The following is a 19,815-nucleotide window of genomic DNA, read 5'->3' as shown; positions in this document are numbered from 1 at the left end:
ACTGCTGGTATTGGTAAAGGCCAAATGGGGTGTTGACGACCGCCAGCTGTTTGGAGTCCTCATCAAGTGGTATCTGATGATAAGCCTCCGAAAGATAAATTTTCGATTGGCCTCCCGCCATGGCGGAGAACAATTCATCAGCACGAGGCAAAGGATAGGTGTCCACCACCAATTGGGAATTAATGGTGGCCTTGAAATCGCCACAAAGACCTAATTTTCCCGAGTGCTTCCTTACAATAACGAGGGGCGAAGCCCACTCACTAGAAGAAATGGGAAGAATGACCCCTAGGGCTGTCAGCCAGTCTAGCTCTTCTTTTACCTGAGGGCGGAGAGCCAAGGGGATCTGCCGCGTGCGTAGAAAATGCAGGCAAGCCGACGCCTTCAACGTTAAGTGAGCCTCAAAATCTGAAACATGCCCCAGGCCCTCCTCAAAGATATCTGGAAAATCTGAGATCAAAGATTCCAATGATTGATAGGGAACGTCTTCGGAGACCAACTGAATGGTGTCAGCGATAGAAAAACCAAAAGATTGAAAGGCATCCACGCCAAAAAGATTAGCGGAGCTCGCATCACTGACAACAATAAAAGTAATAGGCCGAGTGACTGATTTGTAAATCATGTCGATAGTGAATTGACCCAGTAGGGGAATGAACTGTTTACCATAACCGCATAGACGCCGGTAAACTGGCGCCAACGGGGGCGCCCGTATCTACTTGCAGTTGTAACCTGTGCAAGCGAACCGACACCTCGATAAAGAGTTTGCGTGCCGATGCGTCGGGAGCCTCGCCCGACGAAACTTCCTGAATGTCAACGTCCATGTCCTCTGTACCACCTTCCTTCAATTCTTTTGAGGCTGAGCGGCAAACTTTAGCAATGTGAACTTTTTTATTACATTTGTGACAAATGGCCCAACGCTGGGGGCACTCTGACCGATCGTGATGTATATAGCATGACGCACAGGACGGCAACAGGGGCCGGCGGCCGGAATTCTGTTTACACGATGTGCGGGAGAGGCCGTAATGGCCGGATTGTACTGCTCGCACGTCATCCACCCCGGACACAGTGGAGGCGGCCGCGCCGCCCTGAACCGCCGCGACATCGCACCACGCTTCCGCCTGTTGACCTGCGGCGTGAGAGACTTCATACGATTGAGCAATGGACAGGACTTCCTCAAGGGAAGGATCTTCTAACTGCAAGGCCCGTTGCCGGACCACCCTATCAGGGGCCGAACGAACAATGACGTCGCACACCATAACGTGGGCATACGACACTCGCGACTGCTCCATGACAAAATGACATTTGCGATTAAGACCGTGCAGGGTAGCGGCCCACGCCCAGTAAGACTGATGGGGCTGTTTCTTGCATTGATAGAACTCTACCCTAGCCGCCACAACATGCGTGCGGCGGCGATAATATGAAGACAGCAATGAGCACAATGCGTCAAAAGACAAGGACGAGGGTTCCTGCAATGGCGCTAGCTGCCGCAAAACTTGATACAGCGAGGGAGATAACCAAGACAACAAGAGAGCACTACATACCTCCGCATCGGCAACATGAAACGCCTGGAAATGCTGCTGAAGGCAATGTTCATATGCGTCCCAATCCTCCGCTGTCTCGTGATACGGAGGAAAGGGAGGCGGGAACGGTGCTGGAGCAGACTGTGTGGAGAGAAACGCCGGAAGCACCTGTTTCATGGTGGCCATGAGCTCTGTCTGCTGCTCAACCAAAACCCACACTAAATCCTCCATGCCGTGGAGAAACTGCGAAACCGGAACGACGACGCAACACACGAAAGAACGACCCTACTCATCGCCAATTGTGTAGTAACACTGTTCACGTTTACGTCGCACTTCACTTAGTGTAGGCCGGGACTGTGTCCTAGGCATACCCGACATTAACTGACTGGGCACGGCCCGTGCTGTTGTTACGCCGGCAGAGGTCACGTCCGAATTCTCGTGTGCCCTCTGGTGGATGGGACTCTACTTGCGGCAACTACCGTCCGTGACGTGCCGTGCCGATGTGCGACGACCACGATCTTTCTGGTGGCTACTGCAATTTACAACACCTATGAACTGTGTTCTGAAGGAATGGGTACTCAGATCATCACACTGAATAGAAGATACTGTGAAAATCAAGAACACCTGAGAAAGAGGTTGAGAGAGAGAGAGAGAAGAGAGGGCATAAATCGCTTATCTACCTTATGCTGACCCAATACCTGGCAAGATCAGTAGACTCCTGCGGAAACATGGCAGCCAGTGTATTTTGCTCTCTTCAACTAAGATAAAAAGTATTCTCTGTAATGTTAAACACAATCTAGGTCTCTGAAAGCCAAGAGTGTGTAGCATTACATGTGAATGTGGCTTTTCTTATGTGGGGGCAGACTATCAGAACAGTTGAGGAGATATGCAAGGAATGTCAGTCACTTATCTAACTAAAACAACTAAGCAAATCAACTGTTGCTGAGCACTGCCTTGAATAGAACAATGAACTGAAATACAATGAAACCAGTATTGGGGCACAAACACCAAGTTTCTGGGATAAATCTCTTTCCTATGGTCCAGCACACAGTTTCAATATCCCACAAGTTTCAAAACAGCACACATACTGTTGCAAAGTGTAAGATTCATTCTAAAAACTTTTGGAATTAAATATTCTTAATTATTTGTCTAGGGTTTCACCTTCTAACTAACTCAATGAAGCTACTAAACTATCAGTTCTGTTTTCCTTTAAAATTACTTTTCAAGTCATTCACATTGTTAGTAATTTCATTTTGATGTATGACTTGAGTGTATAATTCAGAACAAATACAAATAATTTAGAAATAACAGTAACAATTCACTGAATAGTGATGTTCTGCATGTAGATTGGGATAAGGTGCTGTGTAGACAGGTGTAACTGAATGGATGAAGGAGCTGGGAAGCAGGAAGAAGGGTTGGGGATGGATGACTGGCAGATCAAAGAGAAGCAGCAGATGTATGGGATAGGAATGTGGCAGGGAGGGGCAGCACATGCAGGGGACAGGAATGCAACACATCACAGCGCCACTGAGTTTGTGCAGGACACAATGACAATGGTGAGGAGCAATGGATGGGAAGGGGGTGACACAACAGAGGAAGTGGAGACTGTTAGGAAAAGAGTGTGGGTGCAGGACGAATGAAGTTAGTGTTATGGGGCACGGTGTGTGTGTGTGTGTGTGTGTGTGTGTGTGTGTGTGTGTGTGTGTGTGGTGGGGGAGGGTGGGGGGGCATCAGCAGAGATTGACACCAGGAGGCTTGCGGGGATGAAGGTTGGAGGCTTATGGAAAATAAGGACGCATTGCATAGATAACTCCCATCTATAGAAATAAGAGAAACTGGTATTTAGGGCAAGGATCCAGATGGCACGTGGTGCAAAGCTGCTATTAAAATCTAGCGCACTGTGCTCAGCAATGTCTACCATTCAGTGAATTGTTACTTTTATTCCTAAATTGTTTATATTCTGCCAGAATTTCCAGTACCATGTTCAGAATGAATTTATTTTCATTTCAACAATTAATGTGCTTTTTTAATAAGCAAGTTAAGTCAAAAAAGGCAAGGAAATCAAGAAACACTGATGTAATAAGTATATTGGAAATCAGAGTCTACATTACTAATTGACACAGAATATCAGTAAAGATCAAGTGTTCTGATGAAATTAAATTTATTACTTTTATCATCTGAACATTTCAAATATTTTAGACTCAAACCTTTCTATTTAACAACTGAAATACTCATTCTGTTACATTTTTCGCTATTACAGCAACTATATAATGAAATATTGAAGTTAAAGTTTAGAGATATGGGCTGATAAAAAACTTTTATATAACCAAAAATACTAAAATATATGTATTGTTTACATACCATTATGTTATCTGGATCAAGACCAGAAGCTTTCTGAAAGCATTCATATGCCTCCTGGAAAGCATTTTGGGCAACAGCCATGAGCCCGCGGTCAATCAGCTCCCTTAAATCAGGTGATGCTTCACTCACACCACTGTAACATAATGGGAATAAAACATAGAGCATATTTTACATCAAATCAAAAAATTAACAAATTTTATCTTAGCATATTAACACGCTCTTATTTTGTTTCTTTATGCAGCTGGTTAATCTATAATTACACTTTACAATCAGTATATCAGCTCACTATTTTGGCTTCTCATACTTGAATCAGAGCTACAGCAAACTAACAGGAAGGAAATCTGAGCATAAAATCAGTAGAAACAGTGCTGCCATAAAAATGGTTCCATATATTAGACATGACAGTGAAACCAGAAAATTGTCAATCCCAGGACCAACATTTCCCTCAAATGCAAAGCAAATACATAATGCAACGTAAGAGGAACGCATTGCTGACCCTGTGGCAGCGAAACAGTAAGATTTCTGCAAGGAGCTGTGGACATAATGAGAAGATAGCAAGAACTGGAGAGCATGACATGACACACACAGAACTGTTAGTGGGCACAACGTGCTGGTCAACTAAGTAGCAGGCTATCACCGTACATGCGTACTGGATTAGCGCCTGCTGCTTCACTCACATAGACTGTAGGGTCTGCACAGTTTTTTTATTTTGTTTTTCTTTAACCACATTTTAATGTTATTCACAAACTGCAGCACCTTCTAAAATGCTAATTAAGGACATAGAAGCACGGTCTTTTTTTAATATACTTCTCACCCAAAAAAGAAACAATGATTCTGATAGCTGGAGCCAAAGATTTTTGTTACTCATGCCTTTTGCATTCTTGTGGTGCTGTTTCCATGGAAACTTTCATCTCCCAACACATATTCCTTTGTATATACCTGATAAGAGAAATACCCATTTCCATAAATTTAGCTTTAAAGTTTTTTTTTTTTTTTTTAAACAACAAAATAGTGATCTGATGTAATTAGATTTTCCTGGAGACATATGAGTCTCAACTTTATCTTTGATAAGGATTGAAGCTGAAATAATGCATTTAAATTTGTGCCACAGTAAGGGCTTGAAACCAGGCAGATTTGCTAACCCCTACACCACCATGGATAGCACAGAGACTACCACAGTTGCACTGACTACCCTAGTCCAATGCCCTAACTAACACAAACTTCAATTCATACCTTGAGCCCATTTTCTGCTTCTTAAATCATCACTATTGCCAAAGTTCTCCAATATTGAAATAACATCTCAGCTTTGTATGTAATGGAGAAATCCTGCCTGTACCTCAGGCATAGTTGATCTGTTGATGAGATGTAATTACACTTTCCTGGAAACAAATGAGTCGTAACTTTACAAATGGGCTGAAGGCGTAAATGCACAAGTAATATTTTGAAGCCCCTGCTATCACAACACAGCCAAGAGGTCACAGTGCAAAAACCAGCTGTCTTGTGCATGACAGTTTCAGATGAAGCCTGCAGAAATCTGAATGCTGCAGCTCAGAATTTTGTCTCAGCAATCAAACTGTGAGAAAGAATCTGAAGACAAACCTATGCTACCACCCATACAAGTAGTGAAAGCACTGAGACTGCTAGATCCTCTCAACGGAGGAATACACCTCTGTCAACAAACTGACATAGTTCAAAACTTGTGACAGAGTGATAAAGCCTTCTTTCATCTGAGAGGCTTCATCGAATATAAAACCAGTGGAAACCAAGCAACATTTACCTTACTAGCGTGCACATACCCACACAAGTGGGGGGTGAGAGAGAGAGAGAGAGAGAGAGAGAGAGAGAGAGAGAGAAATTGCTACGGTGCGACTCTCATGGAATAACTAGTCCATACTTTTTCAAGATGTAAGCAACCACACAGTAAAAGTAAAGATGGAGCATTATGTCGTTATGCCAGAACAGCTCACGTTGCCTGCGCTTGCCTTGACGGCAACACACTTCTAAAAATATGGAACCACAAGCCTTACTGCCTGCACTGTAATGACTTTTCTGCATTTGGCATTTCCCAGTCACTTCATAAACAGAAACAGATATTTCCTGTGGCCAACCCTGTCAAAAATATCAGCTCCAGACTACTCCCCCTGAAGCTACACTACACACAGAGTTTTTAGGGAGGACCCACCAAGAACCATGAAAGATTTGAAGATATCAGAACATTTTGTTGTAATGATGTGCAACATTATGGGCTGGTTTTCCATCCATCTGTACCAATATGTAGACAATGGTGTTGCTGTTATTATTCAAATTCAATTTTTTTTGGTGCTATCCCACCATTTCCATTACACAAAACAATGAGTAACGTACAACTTGATTTCCATGAGAAAAAAACCCTGAAAAATCACATTTATTTTTTATGCAAATAATACTGTACAGAGGCAGCTAATCAACTAATAACTTTTAGTAAAGAGAGTTCTTGAAGAATTAAATACTTTAGGAGTAAAGGAGACAACTCAACGAACAGCAAAAGCACTGAGTTGTCCCCCTACAATGTGCAGAACACCACTGCATGCTCCAGCAAAGTTGAGGACTGTGTCAGTAGCAGCACAGCTAATGGCATGGACACTCAGACTGGGCAGGCCTCAACAAAAGGAGCCAGACAAATCGTGTTTGGCATAGGGTACAGGATGAGGGGGGTGGATAAGAAAGATGAAGTCAAACCACCAGACTTAGAGGAAATGAAAAATGCAATTAAAAACTTAAAGACTAATAAAGCAGCAGGATAAGAATAGCACACAAGCTGAATTATTAAAATTTTGGGGCAAGAAGATGGAGACAGCTGCTTATGAATTAATAAAGGAAGAGATGCCTAAGGACTGGAGCATCGGAATAATTTGTCCATTACATAAGAAAGGCAATATGTCAGAGTGCAGCAGTTATTCCAAGATTATTCTTTTAGATATAACATATTTAAGGTTCTTAGTAACATTTTAGCCTATTGACTAGAAAGCGGGATTGAAAGGATACTAGGAGATTATCAGGCTGGATTTGCCAGAAATAGATCCACGATGGATCAGGTATTTTTACTGAGACATGTGCTAGAGAAATTTTATGAAGATGACAAGCAACTTCATCAGCTGTACACTGATTTTAAACCAGCATACAACAGGAGTAAGATTCTCCAAATTATGGAAGATTTTAGAATCCAACTAAAGTTAGTAAGGCTGACAAAAATGACAATAAAAGCAACATTTTTCCAGGTTAGAATATAACAAGAGTTGTAACCAGAGTTACACTTAGGGAGGGAAAACAAGACTAATGTTGGACGACTGCAGAGAGAAGAGGAAGAGATTGCGTAAGTCATAGGGTGAAGAAAAGGCTGTATGGAAGGAGGAGGAGGAGGAAGATAAAACAGTTGCAGGCCATAAGGAACAGCTATGAGAAATGAAGTTTTATAGAAATCTAGAGAACTGAAGAGAGGATTCCAGTAAAGAGAAGTGTTCTATAAGGATAAAGATGTAAACCTAATTAGAGATAAAAGTCAAGTTTTGTGAAAATGGCAAGAGAATTTTACTGAGCTACTCAATGGAAAGGGCCATGTAGCACACAGCCAACACTGAATGAGGAAGAGGAGAAACCAGATTTGAAATTATGCTACTCTTTAACTATACTTTTAACTAAAAGGTATCAGATAGATTATATAATGGTAAGACAGAGATTTAGGAACCAGGTTTTAAATTGTAAGACATTTCCAGGGGCAGATGTGGACTCTGACCACAATCTATTGGTTATGACCTGTAGATTAAAACTGAAGAAACTGCAAAAAGGTGGGAATTTAAGGAGATGGCACCTGGATAAACTGAAAGAACCAGAGGTTGTACAGAGTTTCAGGGAGAGCATAAGGGAGCAATTGACAGGAATGGGGGAAAGAAATACAGTAGAACAAGAATGGGTAGCTTTGAGGGATGAAGTAGTGAAGGCAGCAGAGGATCAAGTAGGTAAAACGACGAGGGCTAGTAGAAATCCTTGGGTAACGGAAGAAATATTGAATTTAATTGATGAAAGGAGAAAATATAAAAATGCAATAAATGAAGCAGGCAAAAAGAAATACAAACGTCTCAAAAATGAGATCGACAGGAAGTGCAAAATGGCTAAGCAGGGATGGCTAGAGGACAAATGTAAGGATTATAGAGGCTTATCTCACTAGGAGTAAGATAGATACTGCCTACAGGAAAATTAAAGAGACCTTTGGAGATAAGAGAACCACTTGTATGAACATCAAGAGTTCAGATGGAAACCCAGTTCTAAGCAAAGAAGGGAAAGCAGAAAGGTGGAAGGAGTATATAGAGGGTCTATACAAGGGCGATGTACTTGAGGACAATATAATGGAAATGGAAGAGGATGTAGATGAAGATGAAATGGGAAATGTGATACAGCGTGACGAGTTTAACAGAGCACTGAAAGACCGGAGTAGACAACATTCCATTGGAACTACTGACGGCCTTGGGAGAGCCAGTCCTGATAAAACTCTACCATCTGGTGAGCAAGATGTATGAGCACAGGCAAAATACCCTCAGACTTCAAGAATAAAATAATAATTCCAATCCCAAAGAAAGCAGGTGTTGACAGATGTGAAAATTACCAAACTATCAGTTTAATAAGTCACAGCTGCAAAATACTAACATGAATTCTTTACAGATGAATGGAAAAACTGGTAGAAGCTGACCTCGGGGAAGATCCGTTTGGATTCCGTAGAAATATTGGAACATGTGAGGCAATACTGACTTTACGACTTATCTTAGAAGAAAGATTAAGGAAAGGCAAACCTACATTTCTAGCATTTGTAGACTTAGAGAAACCTTCTGACAATGTTGACTGGAATACTCTCTTTCAAATTCTAAAGGTGGCAGTGGTAAAATACAGGGAGCGAAAAGCTATTTACAATTTGTACAGAAACCAGATGGCAGTCATTACAGTCGAGGGACATGAAAGGGAATCAGTGGTTGGGAAGGGAGTAAGACAGGGTTGTAGCCTCTCCCCGATGTTATTCAATCTGTATATTGAGCAAGCAGTAAGGGAAACAAAAGAAAAATTCGGAGCAGGTATTAAAATCCATGGGGAAGAAATAAAAACTTTGAGGTTCGCCGATGACATTGTAATTCTGTCAGAGACAGCAAAGGACTTGGACGAGCAGTTGAACGGAATGGACAGTGTCTCAAAAGGAGGATATAAGATGAACATCAACAAAAACAAAACGAGGATAATGGAACGCAGTCGAATTAAGTCGGGTGATGCCGAGGGAATTAGATTAGGAAATGAGACACTTAAAGTAGTAAAGGAGTTTTGCTATTTGGGGAGCAAAATAACTGATGATGGTCGAAGTAGGGAGGATATAAAATGTAGACTGGCAATGGCAAGGAAAGCGTTTCTGAAGAAGAGAAATTTGTTAACATCGAGTATAGATTTAAGTGTCAGGAAGTCTTTTCTGAAAGTATTTGTATGGAGTGTAGCCATGTATGGCAGTGAAACATGGACGATAAATAGTTTGGAGAAGAAGAGAATAGAAGCTTTCGAAATGTGGTGCTACAGAAGAATGCTGAAGATTAGATGGGTAGATCACATATCTAATGAGGAAGTATTGAACAGGATTGGGGAGAAGAGAAGTTTGTGGCACAACTTGATCAGAAGAAGGGATCGGGTGGTAGGACATATTCTGAGGCATCAAGGGATCACCAATTTAGTATTGGAGGGCAGCGTGGAGGGTAAAAATCGTAGAGGGAGACCAAGAGATGAATACACTAAGCAGATTCAGAAGGATGTGGGTTGCTGTAGGTACTGGGAGATGAAGAAGCTTGCACAGGATAGAGTAGCATGGAGAGCTGCATCAAACCAGTCTCAGGACTGAAGACCACAACAACAACAACAACAACAACAACAACAATGTAGCAGCATTAACTGTAATGAGTGTCAGAGCTTTGGAGGATAATTATGCTGCATTAGAAGAAGCAGTGTGGAGATTAGGACTAGAAGTGGATATAGGCAAAACAAAGCATATGATGATGGGAGATCTTGGTAGGGAGAGAGAAGAGACTTCAATAAAGGTAAATGGGAAATTGTATCAAAGAGTGGAAGGCTTTAAATATCTGTGTTTGATAATAACAGAAGACAATGGGACAACATTAGAAATTCAAGAAAGGAAATCAAGTGGAAATCAATGCTATTATTCCTAATAGAATATATTTAAATCCTGAAATGTTAGTAGGAATATAAAAATGAAAATATATTTGACTGTTTTAAGACGCTGTGGTGTAACATACCACTTCTGGGAATGTGGTATGTTGCCTCATGGCATCTGATTTGATGATCAAGACCTTTGGAAGTAATTTACTTAAGTACCTTGTGTCAAGTAGAACACTGTGGGAGGAATTTTGTGTTTCTTATGCTTATATGCATGAGCTGGTACAGACACAGCGTATATGCCAGATGGTGTGATGGTGCATGTCTTTCTGTGCATTGCACCATTTGCTGATCTGGTAGTGGACCCTGTGCCACTGTTGCCCTGCCAAGGAAATGCACTGCAGGCCACAGAAGAGAGGATTATGTCTTCATTGTACAAATAAAAGACTGTTTCAGTTAGTTTGACAGCTATGTATTGGGACATAAGATTTGTACACAGCATTTTTTGGTGTGAGCCCACATTGTGTTGCAAAGTGTTATATATGCATAATTATTAAAGAAAAATGTGACATCATTTGGTAGAAATTTGTTTCTCAAATAACATTTCAGCTATCTCACAAGAAGTTGCAGAGGAGACAGAGGCTGAAGATGCACAGCAACTAGTGTGGTTAATTCTGGTGGTGGACTGAAATATAACCAGCCAGAGTAAATTAACAACAGTAACTGAAAACTTATTTCACAAATTGTTTACCACACATAACATTTCAACGTATAGTAATGTTGTATATGAAAACTGGCTTATCACTACAAAGGAAGAAAGCTGGTTATTCAGATGGGGAAGAAAGATTTTGAGTAAGATATTTGGGGCATTGAGAGAGGAAGAAAAGTTGAGAATGAGGACAAATGCAGTACTACTAACGCATTTGGACAGATGAATATTATAGTGAAAATCAAGCAAGGAAGAATAAGATGGGCTGATCATGTACAGAGCATGCCAGAAACTCTAAGTGTTATGAAAGTATTTACAAGAAACCCCATGGGGAGATGGAGAAGAAGACAACCTGGGAAAAGGTAACTTGAAGATAAGAAAGAGGAACTCAAAACAATGCAATTCAGGAGTTTGAGAAAGCAAGCAATGGACGCAGAAGAATAGAGGCTGGTAAAAAGAGAGGCCAAGGTTCTACAAGGACTGTAAAGTTAACTAGTAATTCGTAGTAGTATACAACAAGTAATAATATTGTAATGATTAACACAAAGTCTCACATTTACTATTTTCTGCTTATGCATTTATGTCAGTTATTGACTGCTATAGTACTGATCTTCTATGTGTTACACTTTTCCATCTATGGTCTGTGTGTGTCCTCTTTTGAGTTTGTTTCCTACATAGTGACATAATGTAAACTGCTGTACACTAAGACTAAAAATTACTTTATTCATAAAGACATTACCTTCTTCATATATTTCTTTGTCTCTAAGTTTATACATGCACATTATTATACTAAAAGTAAATATGTTCTTATTCTTGTAATCCCACCAGACATATTGATGAGTCAACATAATTATGAATGTCAGGTGAGGTGATTAGGCATGGCACCCAGTGATACATCCGCCAGCACCAGGTCCTGTGGTCCAACAACAGTGGCAGATTTAAGGACTGCCATGGATTGTCTTGGCATCAATTCTCTGAGCTTGTTGATGTACTATACATGCTGTCAAGTGGGCTTATCTATGTTGACCTTGTGGTATCTGGCGATTTTCTGGACATTTGGACTGTGTTATTCTCTGCCGTCGATGTTTGGCTTGTGTGTGGGCCTGTCTATTTTCCTAATGAGGCATTGTCTTCACTTAAGATATGGATACGTAGGTAGGTAGGTAGGTAGGTAGGTAGAGAGAGAGAGAGAGAGAGAGAGAGAGAGAGAGAGAGAGAGAGAAGAAGAAGAAGAAGGTTAATATCTAAGTGCTATCCAGCTAGACCAACTTGCAGTGTTCTCCAAAACTGGGGTCTTCAAAGAAGTCTTTGTTTCTGTTTATTTCAAGAAGAATCAGGATCTATCATATTCTGTTCTTTATTTGTACTTAAATTGTGTTCAATAAAACCTGTGTTTTTGAAGAGAAAGACTTTCAACACTTACGTTAAAGACCAACTGGAGTTTCATGTGCTTCACACAGGGCTCCTTGGTAACTGATACATTCAATACTGTATAAATAATTCCTCTGAACTGCTCTATGGCTGACATGTCAGTAGTTACTAATGTTTGAAGTTTTTCATCTGCACTATGAAATACTTTGCTTTTGTGGATGTAAACAGCAGTCGGATAATCAAGTCAGTGCAAAGCAATGAGTACCACTCATCATGTGATCATGGTGGCAATGTGATTGCTAGCCTTCTGTTACAATATCATGTTAAATATATATTTCAATGACACTTCCTATCAGATTAAAACTTTGTACTGAACTGGGCCTCGAACTCAAAACTTTGCCTTTCGTCGGCAATGCTCTTACAATTGAGCTATACAGGCATGATCCATTACCCTGTCCTAAGTTTGAGACATCAGCTAGCACAGTTTAAATCTGTCAGGAAGTTCCAAATAAGCACACACACTGCTGTGGTGTGAAAGATTCATTCTGGATATATTTCAATAGTTCAGGTAATGTGTGTACACTTTGTATTTATTTTATATCACTACTACATAAGTTATTTATACAATCAATGGAAAATTGGGGGTGGATTATTGGCAATATTATGAAAAGTATGGATTGCTGCTCACCAAATACCAGAGATGTTGAGTCACATGGAAATGAAACAAAAAGACTGCTAAACAATTAAGCTTTCAGCCAAAAGGCCTTTTTCCGAATTAGTGCATGTGCACGTATGTCATCTAATTCAGAACACCTTTTGCCCGAAAGCTTACGTTTTTAACAGTCTTTTTGTTGTGTCTGCCAGTGACTCAAAATTTCCACTATATAGTGAACAGCAATCTATACTTTTCATAATTAAGTCATTTATATAAGTTAAGTTTTCGATATAGGCATGCTTCATTGCTATACTTGCATTATGCTTAGTTTTGTAACTATACGATGTGTGGGAAACAAGAAATTATGCCAACATATCTGACACATGTTGTTTTGAGTATCTTATGTGATGATTCTCTGAAGTTCAAATGTACATGTCACTGATCTTTTACACACGCACACTTACCACCTGGAACAGAGGATTGGAACACAATAGAAGATAAATGGGTAGCTCTGAGAGACAAAAAAGTGAACGAGCAGATGATCAATTAGGTAAATGTCAAAGCAGACAAATGAGAATGAAATCAATAGAAAATGCAAAATGGCAAAGTAATAGTGGCTATATAGGATAAATGCAAACCTGTAGAAGCTTGAATGGCTATGGGCAATATACCCGGCCATTTAAAAAGTTTTAAGACTGGATTAATAAAGAATAGGGAAAGGTTAAGATGCTAGTTTTAATACTTCAGGTGTTCTACATAGTGTCCTCAACCCTTCCACTTGAGTGAAATGTGCAGAATGTTCATACATCTTTATGAGACTGTAAAAAAAAATCTTCTTTGGTGTCATTCAAATTTCAAATTAAATTGGCTTGAATATTGGTTATGTTGTCCAAGCACTGACCCTCCATGTGAATTTCTGCACTATATTATTTCCAGAAAAGAGTTGCCCACATTTTGCATTTTAATAAAGTTGTGGCAGCATCCATACATCCTTGTTTCTGTTTGGATGTCAAGATATGCAGGACAAACTTTTCTAGTCTTTGAAACATTCTGGGGGAATTTCTTGAACACTCAGTTTAGAGATGTTGCTCCATTGTGATTCATGTCACAACAACGCTGACACATTATGGCTTCATGTCCACCACTTAACACTGCTTGCTCACAACTGATGGGTCCAATGCACATCTGTTGTTTACAGGTGAAGGTTCAAGCAGCCACCATAGCTACTGCACTGGTGTCACCTATATGGCGGAGAAAAAATCATTCTAAGAAATTTTTGGATGGACAGTGCAGACGTTGCCTATAGGAAAATTAAATAGACCTTTGACATGCCTTCTGAGTTATTGAGATCCTTAGGGCGCGTGATATGATGAAACTATTCCACCTGGGATGCATGATTTATGAGAAAGGCGAAATACCCTCAAGACTTCAAGAATGTAATAATTCCACAGAAGGCAGGTCTTGACATGTGTGAATATTACATAACCATCAGCTTAATAAGTCATAGTTCCACAAAACTGACAAGAATTACATAAAGATGGATGGAAAATCTGGTAGAAACTGACCTCAAGGAAAGATCATTTCTGGTTCTGAAGAAACAAAGGTACTGTGTTCATGACCAAGGGGAAGAACACACTACAATTGAAGAGTCCAGGTAGCAAAGAACAAATGTATGCTTATTAAGTATGAAGAACCGAACAAAAGAATACAGTTTCTTCAGATGTAAGTCAGCACTAGTTGGTTCCGTTTGAAAGTCAATCAGGGATGACTGCAATGGAATGTTTTTAAACAGACGAAGTCCTGAGGCCACAGTCAGCAGTGAGCATAGAGTGCTCGGTGAGGGATAAAGTCTGTGAGGCTGTGGTTGGTAGTGAGCGATAAGGTGCTCATGAATGAATGTAGTCCATGAGGCCATAGGCAGCAGTGAGTGACAGGATGCTAGAGATTTTTTGGATGCTGTGCTGAAATGCTCCTCATTGGCTCCGCATTGTTTACCCGGGTTAATGAGCTGCTAGGTGCAGCCGGCATAAGCCTGGAGTGTGAAGTGGCTTCAGAGCAGTTAGGTAATGACCTAAATACTTACCCGACAGGAGAATACCGGCAGAGGCACAAGATTCACAGAAGCGAAGTAGTGCCATGTTAGCACCTGACGCAAAGCTGGCACCACATGGTACCATATCGGCTTCTGGAGATTCTACTGAAACAACACCATGCGTCTGTTGAAGCAGACTGTTTTTATCTGATCTACAATGGAACTGTCTTTAGCAGACCAGAGCTGCAGCAAAGCTCAGTACATGACTGTAGAGTTCATGGCTGTTTTACAGGTGGTATCCAGGGGACGTGGCATCCATTCACCTGAAGGGAGCAATGGCATAGCCATCTCGAAAGGGGGGGGGGGGGGGGAGGTTTCTGAAGGGAGGAGGTGCACCAGGATTGGGGAGGTGGCCGCCATAGGATGGGAGCTCTTGATGGCAGAGGCCTGGACCCAGGGAAAGTTGACCGAAGGCAGATGGCTCTCATGCAGCTGCAGCAGTACGATCTGGTCTGGACCTGAAAAAAAGAGACAACTGCAGTGTCTCCATCTGGAAAGGTTGACCTGCCCATCGAGGTGTTGATGGATATCTGATGTCATCATTGTGGAAGGTTGATCCTGCTGCCACACATGGAGATGGAGACAGGACTTGGCGTGGCCAGGGTTTGTGCCAAAATTTCCAGGAAAAGACAACCAAAAAGTCCAGTTGGTGGCCTGAAGAGTGTGTGCAGGATAGGAACGGCTAGAAACTGATGAGTGTGGCTGCAGTTAGTTTAGGCCAATGTGGCTGGGCCAGTAGTGGAGTTGCTCATGGTGCTGATGCTAGTGGTATGTTGATAAGGACTAAGGACCAGCAAGGAGCTGGGGAGCAGCATGGAGGATGACGTGGCACCTGTAACTGCAGATGAGCACGGATAACTGGAGTAATAGGCAGGACAGGCAATGACACCTGTGGCATCAAGAAATGTGACTCAGAATGGCGAGCACACACAGGAGCATGAAAAGTGTCATAGGCACTGAGCTGGTCTCTTAAGGGTAGCATGACTTGCAACAGGGTTGATAAAGTGAAGAGTACAGCAGGTAGCATCACCAGAGGTGAGAAGAAAAGCCCATTGTTGAGCATCACTGTTCCAGCTGTTTATTACTCTGACTCTTTGTTGAATTCCTGAGGTAGCAGTGGCTATATCATTTGCACAAGGGTGAGGACAGTTTCCAGTTGGGTTAACCTCTGTAAGAGAAGTTCCGAATCATGTTGTGCGTGCAGTAAACAAAGCAGGAGCTACACTGATGTGTCAGAGGGCTGCATTGCCATACTTAAAATGAGACAGTGGAGCTGAGAGCACAAGTGCAACAGTCCAGTGTAGTGCACAAGTATCAAAGGCTACTCTGGACAAGAACAAAGAGGCTAAAGATTTGGACGCTAATCACTGATGGAACATAATCCCTAAACGAATTACCCTCATTGCCATTATTGTGTTCATTGTGGAGGGGAAGAAAACACTACAACTGAAGTGCCCTGATAGCACAGAACAATTATTAAGTTTAATGAAAAAAATAAGAACAAAATTTCTTGGGTTATGAGACCACACTATTTAGATGGGTATAAGTCAATCACTGAAAATTGCTCTGCAGCATTCTTACACAGAAAAATTCTGCGAGGCCACGGTCAGCGAGGAGCATAGTGTGCTGGAGGAGGGATGAAGTCTATGTGAGCATAGGTGGGGGTGAGCAACTGAGTGCTCAGGGCTTCTTGGAAGCTGCGGTGAGGCACTCTTCATTGGCTTGGCAATGTGTGTTCTGAATGATGAGCCACTAAGAGCTTCCAGCATAAGTCCGAAGTGTGACCTGTCTGCACACAATTGGGTGATGACCTAAATACTTTCAAGTGAGGATACTGGCAGAACCACATGGCTTGTGGAAGCAAGGTGCAGCCAGGCTGGCACCACATGGTGCTGGTGGTTCAGTTGAAAACAATACAGCATGTGTCAGCTGACGTGGACTGTTTTCACCTGATCTCTAGAGGAAGTGTTGTTAGTATGCCAGATGCAGCAACTCATGGTACATGACTGTAGGCTGGTGCCTGTATTGCAGGCAGTATCCAAGAGACACACAAAAACGAATGTGAGGAAATTCTGACTCTACAACTTATCTTAGAAGAATAACTGAAGAAAGGCAAATCTACATTTACAGCCTTTGTAGATTAAGAAAAAGCTTTTGACAAAGCTGACTGGAGTATTCTCTTTGAAATTCTGAAGGTAGTGAGAATAGAATACAGGGAGCAAAAGATTGTCTACAACTCGTTCAGAACCCAGACTGTTGTTACAAGAGCCAAAAAACATAAATTCATAGTGTAGATAGGAGTGAGGCAGATTTTTAGAGCATCTGTAATAGTTTTACATTGTTCAAGCAATAAAAGAAATTGAGAAGAAATTTGAGTTTGGGTATTAAAGATCATGGAGAAAAAAATAAAAAGTTGAGGTTTGCTGATGACACTGCAATTCAGTTACAAACAGCGATTTTGGAAGAGCAGATGAATGTAGTGGATAGGTTTTTTAAAAGAAGTTATAAGATGAACATAAATAAAAATAAAACAGTGATAATTAATGCATTCAAATTAACTCTGGCAAGGAAATCATATTAGCAAATGAGACACTAAGAGTAATAGATGACTTTTGTTATTTTGTCATCAAAGTAACTACTGATAACCAAATTACAAAGGATACAAAAGGCAGAGTAGTAATAGAAAATAGATATTTGTCAACATCAAACATAAATTTTTGTGTTAGGATCTCATTTTTGGTGGCATCTTCTTGGAGTGCAGCCTTGTACAGAAGTGAAAGGTGAATGAAAGCAGTTCAGTCAAGCAGTGAATAGAGGGCTTTGAGATGGTGATAAAGAAGAAAATTGAATATTAGATGGGTAGACTGGATGACTAATGAGAAGGTACTGAATAAAACTGAGGAGAAAAGATGAGATTTGTTGATAGGACACATCCTGAGGCACCAACTATTCATTAATTTGATATCTGAGGGAAGCGGTGGGGGGAGGGAGAGGGGAGGTAAAAATTAGAGGAGGAGACCAAGGCTTGATTACAGCAACCAGCTTCAAATGGAGTGCAGCAGTTCTGTAGAGATGTCGAGACTTGAACAGGATGGACTAATTTGGAGAGCTGTGTCAAATCAGTCTTTGCACTGAAGAAACAAAAACTATTTGCAGAGTTTGGTTTCTAAAATAATTCTGCATTTTGCAAAACACAAATGATTTCCTTTTTCTTTTAGCTTATTCATACAGGTTTCAACATCCATGTGTTATTTTCTGCAGGTTTTGGTTTTTAGGGTTCCATGACTCAATCTGTAAAAATGTAACCCTTATGGGATCACTTCGTTGTCTGTCTGTCTGTATGTTCGAGTATTAGAACCTTTTCTCCTGGAACAGGATGGCATATCAGGTTCAAATTTATGTCACATACTAATGTTGGTAGTCCGTTGCTGATGTACAATTTTTAATTTTCTAAATCAATTCAGTCAAAAGATATGGCCATTTGATACTTGAAAACCGGCTCATCAAAACTTATAGAGTACTCCCTGTTGACCTGGAATCATCAAATGTGGGGGAAAAAAGGGGGTTCACAGTGAAAGAAACGAAAAAATCCAGAACTGTTCATTTGTAATTATATCACACAAAAGAAATATTTCATTTATCATTTGTTATCTGACTTCAAATGTGAAATTAAAACATTCTCAAAAGTTCTAGGATCCCTGCGACTGATATCTTGCCAGCGTCAATGCCAATTACAGGCCAAAATCGTCTATATCCTTGACTCGCTGTCTATATACATAATTAAGTTTGTACAGAATCCTTGGTGTGAGTCCTACTTGCACTTTTTATTTCTGAAGGCTCATTATTTAAAAGTTGGGTTTTATGTGATGCCTTTCTTGACTTGATAGCATGCCTTTTGTTCTCCACATTGTGCGCACTTCAACTGTTTCATAGGATATAATTTTAAACACTGTTTACTCATGCCTTTTTCTACGTCACTGTTACCTTTTATCACAAGACTTCAATAACAAAACATACTCATGAAACTTTACGTACATTAAAACTATTCTTCCCCTTCAGTGAATCTCATTTATAAAAAAAGGCATCACTTTGCTGTATCCTGCTACTAGTGCATGTGAGTTTGAGTGTAGTGTAGCCACTCTCTTGTACGTAAATCAACCGCTGACTGCATCAGCGAGGGCCAGCCACTAGAGGCCACCTGTGGGAAGCGTGCACATGGCATGGTCTCTGCTTTGTCGTATACCTGTGACCCACGCCTATAAATGTGTGGAGCAGTGTTGACTCAACCTCACTATGTTCTTTCAGTTTGAGCCACTCTCATCAGTTGTTATGTGTATTGCTTTCGTTTCGCCTTTTGTCTTCTTACATGTGGAGTCATGAGAAGCTAATTTCCACTATTGTTCAGAGGTTTATGAATAACTTGAATATTTGTGTTACTTGGATCAGTTTTGTGTATTACTTAGTTTCTATACAACTGATGATGAGTTTGGAATGGTTTTGGCATGTGCAGTCTTTAAGTGCAGTTTCCTCAGGCTTAGTCATTACGGATGCCATGCTACAGCACTACCTGAATAGTTTAATTCAGCAGTAACCACTTTGTTGGTTTCCATTAACAGTCAGGGTACAATTCCACCAGCTTGTCCATCTACTTTCCCTCCATGTGATGATTCAGCCAAGGATTGGGAAGCTTACTCAGATAGCATTTTTTGGCTTTCAATGTGACAGACTCGAATTTGTACAAAGCATCATTCCTCTCACGGATTCCACCTAATGTGTGTCCACTACTGTGTCAGCTTGCCCCTTTACAAGAACCAGCAGCTCTTACTTTTGATTACATCTGCAGTTTCTAGTCTATCTACCATCATAAATGAACATGTCATAGCAGCACGAGTTGAATTCTACCGATGTCACAAGACACCAAACCTGTAATACAGGG

General features: G+C 40.8%; 1 protein-coding gene across 2 annotated transcripts in view; it reads right to left on the bottom strand.

The window, feature by feature from the left end:
* LOC126278338 (trafficking protein particle complex subunit 12) overlaps window positions 1–19,815 on the bottom strand; it is a 134,019-nt gene that overhangs the window by 15,861 nt on the left and 98,343 nt on the right. For both annotated transcript variants that reach the window (XM_049978375.1, XM_049978376.1), the window contains exon 8: window positions 3,879–4,011. In XM_049978375.1, the coding sequence (XP_049834332.1) occupies window positions 3,879–4,011 (133 nt within the window). The remainder of the gene's footprint in view (window positions 1–3,878; window positions 4,012–19,815) is intronic.

The sequence above is a fragment of the Schistocerca gregaria genome, chromosome 6 (assembly GCF_023897955.1).
Source record: "Schistocerca gregaria isolate iqSchGreg1 chromosome 6, iqSchGreg1.2, whole genome shotgun sequence".
Classification (NCBI taxonomy): Eukaryota; Metazoa; Arthropoda; class Insecta; order Orthoptera; family Acrididae; genus Schistocerca; species Schistocerca gregaria.
This window is presented reverse-complemented; position numbering and strand designations above follow the sequence as displayed.